General features: G+C 52.6%; 1 protein-coding gene across 2 annotated transcripts; it reads right to left on the bottom strand.

Annotated features, from left to right (window-relative positions):
* Positions 1–641: 641 nt before the first annotated feature.
* On the bottom strand, positions 642–10,110 carry LOC308460255 (uncharacterized protein). 2 transcript variants are annotated; one of them, XM_080976364.1, is made up of 4 exons: positions 9,955–10,110; positions 4,735–5,749; positions 3,201–3,402; positions 642–1,953 (listed from the first exon to the last, which is right to left on the bottom strand). In XM_080976364.1, the coding sequence occupies exons 2-4, from the start codon at positions 5,557–5,559 to the stop codon at positions 1,304–1,306; spliced, it is 1,677 nt and encodes a 558-aa protein (XP_080832490.1). In that variant the 5' UTR covers positions 5,560–5,749; positions 9,955–10,110; the 3' UTR covers positions 642–1,303. The 2 variants fall into 2 exon arrangements, with proteins under 2 accessions (XP_080832490.1, XP_080832491.1); XM_080976365.1 differs by lacking the exon at positions 9,955–10,110 and having other exon boundaries at positions 4,735–6,091.
* Between the last annotated feature and the right edge of the window lie 1,393 nt (positions 10,111–11,503).

Genomic DNA, 11,503 nt, shown 5'->3' with positions numbered 1-11,503 from the left:
AGTGGGCTTTGCGGTACTCTGAAGATGGCAGGAACTCAAGAGGTTTTGGGAAGAGATTTTTGGAGTCTCCCCTTTTCTCCCTCTTGTGGCCCTTCATACTCATAGTCCCTCATTTTCAACAGGGTGATGCTAAGAAAGGACTGAAGGGCTGGCAGCATTGGCCTCATCCCACTGGCTCATCCTCACCAGCAAAGGGCTCTTTAACCCTTTCTGTAACCCCAGAGTGTGAACAGCAAGCAGAGGCCTGGGCAGGGATGCTTTCCTTACGCACGTCACCTGCTCATACTCCAATTTTGCATGTGTTTCGACTCACACAAGGGAGCTCACAAATGAGTCAAGCAAGTTAATAGCTTTGGAAAATCCTCTGTTGCACAGAACATGAAGAGCCCTTTGCTACATTGCAGGAAAAGGCCAAGGTGTGCAAGTAGCACGGGATGGCGTTTCTCTGGGACAGGGGGGCAACGCTGAGGGCCAGATGGAAAGCCTGTGGGGCCCTTTGAATGCCAGCTGCCAATCCCAAGCATTTGAGGCAGGGGAGAGCTCCTGTTACCAGAACGTCCAGACACCCAGATTCTCAGTGCCGTCATTGTCACCTCCTCTTTGTGTATTCCCGTACCAGTGAAACCCTGTGTTGACAACTCTCCTGTTTATCAAAGCTGTAATTTCCACCACCACCCAGAAAAAAACAAAGTACCAGAGCAGCTTCCCCAAGAGGGATCTCCACTGTTCTGAAGATTCCCCGCTTCCCCAAATACAGAATGGACCGTCTTCTCTAAAAAATACATTGCTTTTGTTTTGCTACAAAGGTATGATCTTGGCATACGGAAATACAGGCTGTGTTATGTAACAATAAACCTGTCTAGAGGACTAGAAGATCTATCGCCTTTCCTATAAAAAAGAGAAAAATTGAGAGAGAGAGAGAGAGAGAGAGAGAGAGAGAGAGAGAGAAGAGACATTCAGCTGGTGCCACCACAATGTTGTCGGTTCAGGAAGCCAAGCCAAGCAAGACTGGGCATCTTCTTGGACCGCTCAGTCTGGTTGTGCTGTGGAGCTTCTGGCGAGACACAAAATGGGATCCGGAAACCAGCCACACTGTCCCTCCCGCTTTGCACGTAAATAGAATTCATTCTAACTAAGCCATCCCTGACAGATGATGATCTGCAGACGTCAAGCTGAAGGGACACCAGTCATCTGGGCCACAACAGCACCAAACTTGGCGGTGAGCACGGTCCACGCTTTGGCCCCCGGCGAACTCTCGGCGCAGGGCAATTTGGGTTTCCTTCCGTCGGGGGAAGATCTTCCGCTAAGTCGTGTGGGTTCTCCGATGCCGAACGAGGTGCGAGTTCTGCCCAAACTTCTTCCCGCACTCGGGGCATTTGTACGGTCTCTCTCCCGTGTGGGTGATCTGGTGGCGGATGAGGTCGGAGCTCCAGCGGAACTTCTTGCCGCACTGGCTGCACCCGTAAGGGCGTTCCCTGGCGTGGGATGCTCGGTGCCTGGTCAGCTCCGAGCTCTGGTAAAAGCTCCGGCTGCACTGGGCACAGCGGAAGGGTCTTTCCGAGGCGTGGGTCCTCTGGTGCCGGGTCAGCTGGGAGGTGTGGCCGAAGCACTTGCCGCACTGGGGGCACTGGTGGGGCTTTTCCCCCGTGTGGATCCTCTGGTGGGTGAGCAGGTGCGAGTTGCGGCTGAACGTCTTCCCGCATTCTGAGCACCGGTGGAGGGGCTTTCCTGCCGGGTGGCAGGCTCCACTGGGGACGGGGCGCGAAACCGGATTCTCTCCCGTTTCACCGCACCTCTCTTCGCGAGGCTGGCTGGCTCTCTCACCCCCACGGTTTTCAGCCGCCACATTCTCCTGGGAATTCCCGGACGGAAACGCCCTGGGAGGCTCCACTTCCATGGCACCTCCTTGCAGAGGATTCTCCTCTCGGCTCCCGTTTACCATCAGGGCACCTGCTGAGATAAGAAAAAGAGTAGGGCATTGTCACACTTTCCCAGCACGCTGCCTGCCGCCTATGGAGCCAGGCTAGCAACCTGCCTCTGGAATTGTGAAAGCAAAACGCAAGCACTCTTACTGTCCCTTTTTACCAGGGACTGTTCCTATTTCCTGGTCCCCATCAATGTCGCTGTTATCATTGGCATCTGTTTGTCTTAAGACACAAATAGATCACTGCCTCCAACTCGCCTCTCGCTTTTCGCATTTCAGGGACGTCAAGCTGAAATGCTCTTTGTGCAGAGTTACTAGCATGGCTGTTCTTCAGGATTCACCCTCCCTCATCTGGGCTCTGGAAATTAAATCACCACACGGAGAAATGGGTGCATCTTGTCTGCAGTGCCAAATGAGTGGAAACCGCAGGGAAGCGGGCTAAGCATAAGGAGGAACGTAAAAGCTATTCAAACAGCGAAGTGGCCTGCATGTCTGGGGTGCTCTAGGGCAGGGACGGAGAACCTGTGGGCCCCACCCCCCTGACTTCCTTGGACTCAAACTCCCATCAGCCTCAGGCAGCATGGCCAATGGTGAGGGGTGAGGGGAACTGGGAGTCCAGCATCACCCACAAGGCCCCAGGTTTTCCCCACCCTGTTTGCACCCTGCATTGCAAACCATTCTCCCTAGTCATGCCCTCTTCTGGTCCTGCTTTGCACCCTTCCCTGAGTGATTTTGGGCTGGCTAGTGTGTGTCCTTGACCTCTGCTAAGGCCTCTTCCTAGACTAGATGGGAGGATGGTGTGGGATGCGTGTGTACACAAACCAGATTACTGCACAAAGGTAAAAAAATATTATTAATATTATTAATTTATTTATACCCATTTCCCCCTGATTGCTGCTCTGCCCAATTTGGCCACTGGCTTCACCCACCACTGGCATGCAGCCCTCAACAGGTTGTCCAGAAGGTAAGGTGGCATTCAGGCTAAAAAAGTTTCCCCATCGCTAATGCAGACTCTGCATGTGTATGAGCCAGACTATAGGTGGGTTGCCTGCATGGCCAGCTGCTTTCTGGTGCTGATGAGAACCACAGTCCAAAACATCTGGAGGGCACCAGGTTGGCCTGTGTTTTATGAGAAAGGCAAGTAAAAACTGAAACAAGCCAACAGGACTGGGTCCAGCAACCTTCAGTCTCTGGGCATAGGAAAACATCCCCAGAACCTCCCATTGCACCCAAAGCCTCCTCCATTAAAACCAGGGGCTCCTCTTGTATTTCTTACCTGTTTCCTGAAGTCCTCGGGGCTCCTGTTTAGGGATGCAGGGCATCTTGAGAGCAGGGATGAGGGGAGGCTGGTTTAGTGTTACGTCTGTTGAGGATAAGCAGTCGAGATGGGGCAGCAGTGGGGCAGGAGGTTCCCATGGCGCTCCAGGGAGAATCATTTCTTGCGGGCTTACCTGCTCAACTTTCACCCGTACTGTAACCTGGCAACGAGAGACAACAACATGCCATTAGGAAGGAAACAGCCTCCTTCAAGGCCCGCCCCCCAATCACCTTTAAAGTACAGGAAGGAAGAAACCGTGACCCTAGACCAGCTCCCACCACTCCTGACTCTTGGACACTGATGGGAGTTGTCGTAGGGGCACAGCTTTCTCTCCTTTTGCTTTATTTAGCTTTTTCTTGCAAGGAAAATGCTTCAATCCTCTGCTCATTTAGGTTGGCCTTTTCTGTACCTTTCCAGCTCTACAATACCCTTCTGAGAGCAGGTGAACACCAGCCTGCACATTCCCCTTCTCCATTGTCTTCCCTTGTTATCCTTCAAATATTTTAGACCAGGTGTGGATCACCTCCTGCCCTCCAGATGCTGCCTATCTCCCACAATTCCTGGCCACTGTTAATGCTTCCTGGGGCAGATGGGAGTTGTAGTTCCAGCAACATAAGTAGGGCCAATGGTTCTTTTAAACCCGCAGTTCCCAACGTGGGGCACACGCACCACAGGGGGGCAATTTGATTTTTAAAGGGGGCAATTTGAGAATGAGTTATTAACAGTTAATGGCCTTTTAGGCTTCTTCCACGTGAATAGGAGTTCACTTTTTGAATAATAAGAATTATATGTCACAGGGATTTTAGAGATGCTTAGGTGGGGCATGGCCAAAAAAAGGTTGAGCCACTGTTTTAGACTGTACACCCCTTGGGGCAGGGACTTGTCTCTCTTTATTTATGTGAAGTATTGAACACTTGGGACGCGGGTGGCGCTGTGGGTTAAACCACAGAGCCTAGGACTTGCCGATCAGAAGGTCGGCGGTTCAAATCCCCACGACGGGGTGAGCTCCCGTTCCTCGGTCCCTGCTCCTGCCCACCTAACAGTTTGAAAGCACCTCAAAGTGCAAGTAGATAAATAGGTACCACTCCGGCGGGAAGGTAAACGGCGTTTCCGTGCGCAGCTCTGGTTCACCAGAAGCGGCTTAGTCATGCTGGCCACATGACCCGGAAGCTGTACGCCGGCTCCCTTGGCTAATAAAGCGAGATGAACGCCGCAACCCCAGAGTCAGTCACGACTGGACCTAATGGTCAGGGGTCCCTTTACCTTTCTTACTGAACACTTGGTTAAGGGTTTTATACAGAAACGTCATGCTGGATTCTTGAGAAAACTTCTGGAGGTGTTGTTGGGGGAACTAGGATGCTATAGGGACTGTGGCTGGAGGCTCCCTTATTATTAATTATTATTATTATTATTATACCACCCTTCATTGAAGGATCTCAGGGTGGTCCACAAAATAAAACCTCTCTGTCACCATGACGTAAAGCGTCCTCACCTGTTGCTCCCACATGCCTGCCTCTCGCCGTCCCATCTGGTAGCCTTCCACTAGAGCCACCGCCTGGGCACACGTCTCTGGGCCTCGCTCCCACACCCAGTTCTGGATCTCCTGGGGCAAGATGGTCAGGAACTGCTCCAGGATCAGCAGCTCCAGGATCTGCTCCTTAGTGCGGCTCTCGGGCTTCAGCCAGCGGCGACAGAGCTCCCTCAGCCTCCGGCAAGCCTCCCGAGGGCCTTCCGAGTCCTGGTAGCGGAACTGCCGGAAGCGCTGGCGCTGCATCTCCACGCTGGGCCCGGCCTCCCCTCGCAGGCTGGAGGACTTCGACTTCCTGTGGTCTCCCCGGCTGCTCCTGGCATCCAGGCCATTGTGGGGCGGTTGGCCTTTCCCGCTGAGGGCCGGCATGAGGCGGGTCACCCACTCTCCCCTCGGCCACTGGCAGGTTTCAGCCGCCCGCTCAAAGGATGAAAGGTAGGCCTCGATGTCGTCCACGGGCGCCAGCTCAGGGAGTTGGAGGTTCCCCCAGGCAGGTGGTGGGGGTGGCACTGCCACGGGGGTCTGCACCATCTCCTGGCACTGAACCTCCCACAGCTGCGGGATGGGGTCGCTTCTCACCTGAGGAGGGGTCGCCCACCTCAGTAAATCGCTAATGGTGCCAGCCTGGACGACGAGGGGCGCCTTCCCTGTGGCGTCCCATTCCCACCCTGCTTCGGGGCACGGTGGACCAGGCTCCTCCATCTTCACCCGCGGCGGCAGGGTGTCTTCTAACGGGTACAAAAAATGGAGGCCCAGCGCCGGAGGAGGCACTTCCTGTGTGGCGGCCATTTTCCCTCCAACCTTCCCCTCAGCAAAAAGGAGGAATCTTCTGGCCGGTGCCAACTGGGGCCAGTCAAAAGAGGCTGTTGAGACAATCCACACGTCTCCGGGAGCCGGACAAGGAAGATAAGGACTGGCAGCCAGCAAATGTTACCTTAACGCCGGCAAAGTGATGATGCGGCAGCAAAAGGACTCCTCCCTGAAACATAAAGCCAAAACACCACTGAGAATTACGCTCGTAAGGAACAGGATCGACCCCAAAACGGCCGAGAACTGTCTGCGCCCCTGTTGCATTGGGTCAGTAGGAGTTTGGAATTCAATTAGTGCCTATGTCCTTTTAAATGTTTCTATGACCTTTTACATGTTTTTGTGGGAGGGGGAGTTATTGTTTTGTTTTACCTATTTATTTTTTTGCTTCTATCCTGTATTTTTATCTTGTAAATCGACCTGAGATCTTCGGATGAAGGCGGCATATAAATTTAATAAAGAATAATAAAGAAAATTGGGCCTGCAGCAAAATGCTGCAGTGCTGAGTGCTGCTTTTCAGAATTCTAGACACTCTGTGCCATTCCTTCTGCCCCCAAACCTCTACCCCAAGTCAGTCAGGGTCCTAAAGCCCCTTTTCTCCCTAAATGTTGTTTTTTTTTTTGTACTTCTACAAACTTTGGGGTTTCTCCCCCCTCCCCGAGTCTGCTGACTTCTTCTTCTTCTTGTGCATTTTAGTCACATAAACATCAGCACTCACAGCCTGGAGATAAAACGTAGACAGAACACCAGGCATTGATAGACCCTCCCTTCCTCCAGAAATGTATCCAATCCTCTTTTAAAGCCACCCAGGTTGGTGGCCATCACTCCATCTTGTGGCAGGGAAGACCAGACGCCAGCAATTCCCAAACTCACCCCCCAGCCCTGGACCACTTGCAAATTGCCAAGAGTCTCAGACGGCAGATCATTTAATGGTTTTTTCTGCTGGCTGTAGCAATTGTAATGCACTGTGCTAGACGCTGTACGGTTTTTAAAAAACTGTGTTTCTATTGCTTCTTTTATTTCAAACCTATTTTATTGCAATGCAACCGAAATTCCACATAAGTCAACTTGTAATACAATGTAAGAAACACAAGAAGCAATAAGAATACAGTTTGGAAATATTTAAGGCAATGACTCACTGCACTGCCTCCCATTTCTGGCCACAAATCCACAGCCATGCCACAGACCAGAGTTTGGGAACCCCTGCTGTAGATGAAGCACCCATTGCACGAAAAAGTGCTTCCTTTTATCCTTCCAGTGTCTGCTGCCAATCGATTTCTTTTGAGAAAACCTGAGTTTTATCTTCATGTGGGGAGGGGAAGGAATTTCTTGCTATCCATTTTCTCCACACTGAATGAGAACACCCTTCTTAGGAGCAAGGGGCAAGTGGTAGTTCTCTCCTCAAAGCTAGGGCAAAGCAAAAACTAGTGATAGGGCAGGATAATGCAGTACTTTGCCTCCGAGGATCAAAGCACTACTGTTTTAAAATGTTCCAGGTGTAACTGTGCCCTGGAATGCACATTTCTGCACAATTACTTGCTCTCTCGCGGCCGACAGGTCATCTACAGAGCCTCTGAGCCAGAGAGAATAATATACTGACACTTTATTTAAAAAGATAAAGAGCACGTGAATTGCCTTCCTGGGCCAGACCAAAGGTCCCTTTAGTTCAGCATTCTGAAAGTGCCTGGCCAGATGGGAGGAGCCTCAGCTCATGTGCTTTGTCTGCAGAATGTCCCAGGTTCAATCCTCAGGATCTCCAGTGAAGCAGGAAACACAAATGATCTCTGCCTAAGACCACTACTACTTGGGAGTAAAAGAGTACTGGGCTAGGCAGACCTTGCCTGACCTAAGGGTGGCATGGTAGCTCAGAGTAGAAAGGTCCCAAGTTCAATTCCTAGCATAGTGAGTTTCTTGTTATTTTAAGGATAATGATCATTGAGTAGGTGATGGGTGGGCGGCGGGGGGAGGCAATACTTCTTTCTGCCCTGGAGAGCTGCTGCCAGTTGGAGTAGCAAGTCCTGCGTTAGATTAGCAACTAGTCTGACCTGGTCTAAGGCAGCCTCCTAGGATTTTTAAGGGTCTACAAGCCAATGGAAAGCCAGCAGTCGTCACAGCATCCCATGAAGATGAATGACAGAAGCTCATCAGGCATCCTTTTGCCAGTCCTGTCACCCCAGGGGGCAGGACTAGAACCAATAGGTGGAAATTGCAAAGAAGCAGATAAACAGGAGGAGAGACATCCTAACAGCGAGAGATGCTTAGTTCTGGGAAGACGTCCCTAGGGAGAAAGTGGGCTCTCCTTCACTGCGGATTCTGCACTAAGCAGGGGGTTTGGACTAGTTAGCCTCTCAGGGACCCTCCAACTCCATAATTCTGTGGTTCCTGCATCTAATTCCAATCACTTCCATTGGATAACTCCATGTGGCACGACTCAAATGTGCCCATTCAGAGCACCAAACCCCTGTGAGCTGCCTGGTACCAATTCTTAGGGATTCTTTGACAAGGTTCGTCCACTAAGACCATGGGAAGTCTGGGAATTATGCACCAGAATCCCTTGCAAGGTTTCAGAGGATGCTGGGGTGCGTGTGAAGCACTTGGGTTATGCACACATCTGGGCCACACCTCCCGAGTAATGCACTGCTTCCCAGCTGCCCCAAGAAACTGCTTGGGATGTTTGCAGAACATAGAAAAGGTCCTGCTGCATAAGACCAAAGGCCCATCTTGCTTCCTATTGTTTCGTAAGAATGGAAGAAAAGCCCTGTAGGATCAGGTCGAAGTCCTATCTAGTCCAGCCTCCTGTTTTCACATTGGCCAAACCGATGCCTTTGGGAAGCCCGCAAGCAGAATCTGAACACAATGCTCTCATTTAGCTTACAATGAACTGGGCCTATGCTCCATTCATTTTTTTTCCTTTTCATAATCTCTTTTTAAAGACATCTAAGCAAGAAGCAGCAAAATACATATGTTAAGTGTGTGCCTCAAGTGAAGTACTTTTTTGTGGCGGATCTGTCTGGAATCTCCTGCCAATCTATTTCATTAGATGAACCTTGAGCAATAGTGATATGGGAGGGGATGTGGGGGGGAGGGACGGGACTTCTCACCATGCACCACGAATGAACTGATTCAGTCCACAGGCAAGAAGCAATTCTGGTCATGCTTAAACACACAGCCAGGGTGTGTCAGGGAGATCCACCCCCCCCCAATGGACACACCACAAAAGTCCCTTCTAAGAGTTCACAAGTGCGTATGGACCAATGCATATCTGTATGTCACACACAACATATGCCATACTGCTAACGTATAGGGCAGTCCTTTGGACTAAGCACCCACTCCAATATTCCCTGCCACCCACACATAATCCTATCACTGGATGGGATGATGGAGCGAATTCTACCCCTCCTAAAATGTCACAATGGAGCTGTGCTCCTTGACTCGCATCCCCTCGCCTTTCTTTGTTGCCATCCCATTTCGCCAAGCATGTGGGAGACCCGCTTAGGAGGCTAGCCTGAGCCTATAAAACTCACTCTCCCTGAGATCCCAAGGAATTCTGACTCTAAGGATTCTCCCATGGCTGTTCCAGGAAAAAGTCTCCTGAGGACCAAGAAGTCCTGGCTCTGGCACATCAGATTCCCACTTACATTTCCCTGCAAATAAATCCAAGAGTCCTGGCTCCCAGCCCTAATTCTAAGAAGTTTTATCTCTTCCTTTCTAGAAGAGTGCTGCTTCTCTTCTTCCACGCTCTGTCTCCCTAAGGCAGGGATGGAGAATCGGCAGGGCCTCCAGAGGGTGCTGGGACCGGGACGCCCATCCCCCTTGACCACAGGCCATTTTGGCTGTGGCTGATGGGAGCTGGAGCCCCACAACATCTTGGGCGGAGGGCGCAGGTTCTTTCCCTTGCCCTCTAAGAGCACCGAGGAGCCCAGCCTCGCACCTCCCTTCCTAAGGAAACCCAGCAGTCCTGCTCCTAATTTGCGAGAACTATAGCCGGTCCCGCTCCCAGAAGTGCTGGCTCCGGCCTCTGAAAAGAACCCAGGAGTCCTACCTCCACCTTCCCGCCCGCCCCCCCCCCACAAGACCCCGATCTTAGGAAGCCTGGTGGAGCCCAACCCCAAATGCGAGAACTAACGGGACCCGGACGAGTACCGGAGCCTCCTCCTCCTCCTTCCCTCGGGAGGACCCAGGCGTCCTGGTGCCGCTAAAGCCCCGGGACCTGCGAAAGGGAATCCCGGCTCCCGCTTCCTGCAGGACCCCCTCCTCCCCGAAGGGACCCAGGAGTCCCGGCTCCAGCTCCGCCCTTTGTTCCGTCCCCCGCCCTCGCCCCGCGCTCCGCTCGCCGGCTGTGCGCGTCTTGGCGCGCCCCGGGCCCGGCTCCGCTACCTGGGCCGGGGCGCCTCCCGCGCGGCTCTCGCTCTCTCAGGGCTCCGGAGGCGGCGGCGGCGGCGGCGTCTCCGCCTCGAGTCCCGCGGCGCCCATCGCGCGCTGCCCGGCCCTGCCTTGCCCTGCCCGCGCGCCGCGCCAGCCCCGCTCGCCTCGCTTCGCCCTGCCCTGGAGGTGGCCGCCAGGTTGGTTCCCGGGCTGCGCCGGAGAGGCTGGGGTTAGTCCCCCCTCCGCAGGGCGGGCACTGGCTGCGATCTCTGTCAGTCACCGCCGAAAGGAAGGGGAAGCCGGCTTGGGACAGCCCCTCGCCCAAAGCGGCAGGGAGGGCGGGCCGGCGAGGGAGGGAGGGAGGCAGGCCGGGCAGGGCCGCCTTTGCCACGATTGCTCCGCGCTGCAGGCGCCGCGGCCGGGATTGCGCGCAGCCGGGTCGAGCAGGGCGCAGCAGACGCGCCTTTCTTCCCGTTCGATTTCTTGACTTTAGTAATAATAATAATAATAATAATAATAATAATAAAATAGCGTACCGAAATAGGGGTCGCCGACTTTTTGCTGCTGTTGCTGCATCTTGCGCTGCATTGCCTCTAGGCATGTGCAGAGCGCCTTTCCTTTGAGGAAGGAAACGAGCGTCTGTCTCGTGCGAAACTGCTTAAAAAACGAAGCTGGCGAGTAGGGTCGCTTTATAGCGAATAGTGTTGTTTCAGCCAGGGAGAAGAGGAGGCAAAGGCCTCTTGCCTAAGAGGAGACACCCCCCCCCAAGGGATGGTCTCCTGCCAGGAGAGGCAGAACTAGGCCAGTCGGATCAATGCTTAATCAACACACTTTTACAAGGCAGCATATGGTTTTTAAGAAACCACAGTGTCCCTGAGCATGTGTGGAGCAACTTGGGGAGATGAGTTGGCTTGGAAACATATGCACCAAGTTATGTGGTGGAATATGGTTTCAAAAACTGCCTCATCTTGATTTATTCCGAGAATGGCTTTCAATTTACATAAAGGTTCACGGTGGCTCACGTAAAATGAAACAAGCACACAACCCACTCCAAATCCATGCATAAGTCAAGTAGAGGCGACTCTCAACTTACGGTAAGTGGGGGTTATGTTCTAGGTATGGTACATAAAGCTAAAATTGTGTGTAGTGACTACAGTACACTGCATTGGGTGCAATGGTGGGTGGGATTGCCAAAGTTTCCCTACCCAGGATGCCTGCACCCCCTTTTTAATTCCACTGCCCAGCCCATAAAGCAGATCGTGCTCAAGTTAAATGTGTGAAAGTTGCAAGTTACCTGCATGCCAATCCCAACCAACAGACTGAAAAGGCAACATTTTGCAGGCAATGTAGTCAAAAGACTATCCATAATAACCGTTCATCAAAGGCCTTTGTAGATCAACTTGTGTTATTAACCTTGGGCAGAGGGCGCAGGTTCTTTCCCTTGCCCTCTAAGAGCACCGAGGAGCCCAGCCTCGCACCTCCCTTCCCAAGGAAACCCAGCAGTCCTGCTCCTAATCTGCGAGAACTATAGCCGGTAGCCAACTGTAGCCAAGGCTACATC

The sequence above is a fragment of the Podarcis pityusensis genome (assembly GCF_964106645.2).
Source record: "Podarcis pityusensis genome assembly, chromosome: 13".
NCBI classification, from domain to species: domain Eukaryota; kingdom Metazoa; phylum Chordata; class Lepidosauria; order Squamata; family Lacertidae; genus Podarcis; species Podarcis pityusensis.
The sequence above is the reverse complement of the archived record's forward strand: the minus strand, read 5'-3'. Positions and strand labels throughout refer to the sequence as shown.

Coding starts and splice junctions, on each gene's coding strand:
- LOC308460255 (XM_080976364.1), bottom strand. CDS start 5,559: ATGGCCGCCACACAGGAAGTGCCTCCTCCGGCGCTGGGCCTCCATTTT. Junction 3,403..4,734: donor CAGGCATGTGGGAGCAACAG/GTGAGGACGCTT, acceptor TCTCGTTGCCAG/GTTACAGTACGGGTGAAAGT. Junction 1,954..3,200: donor CCGAGGACTTCAGGAAACAG/GTAAGAAATACA, acceptor TTCTTATCTCAG/CAGGTGCCCTGATGGTAAAC.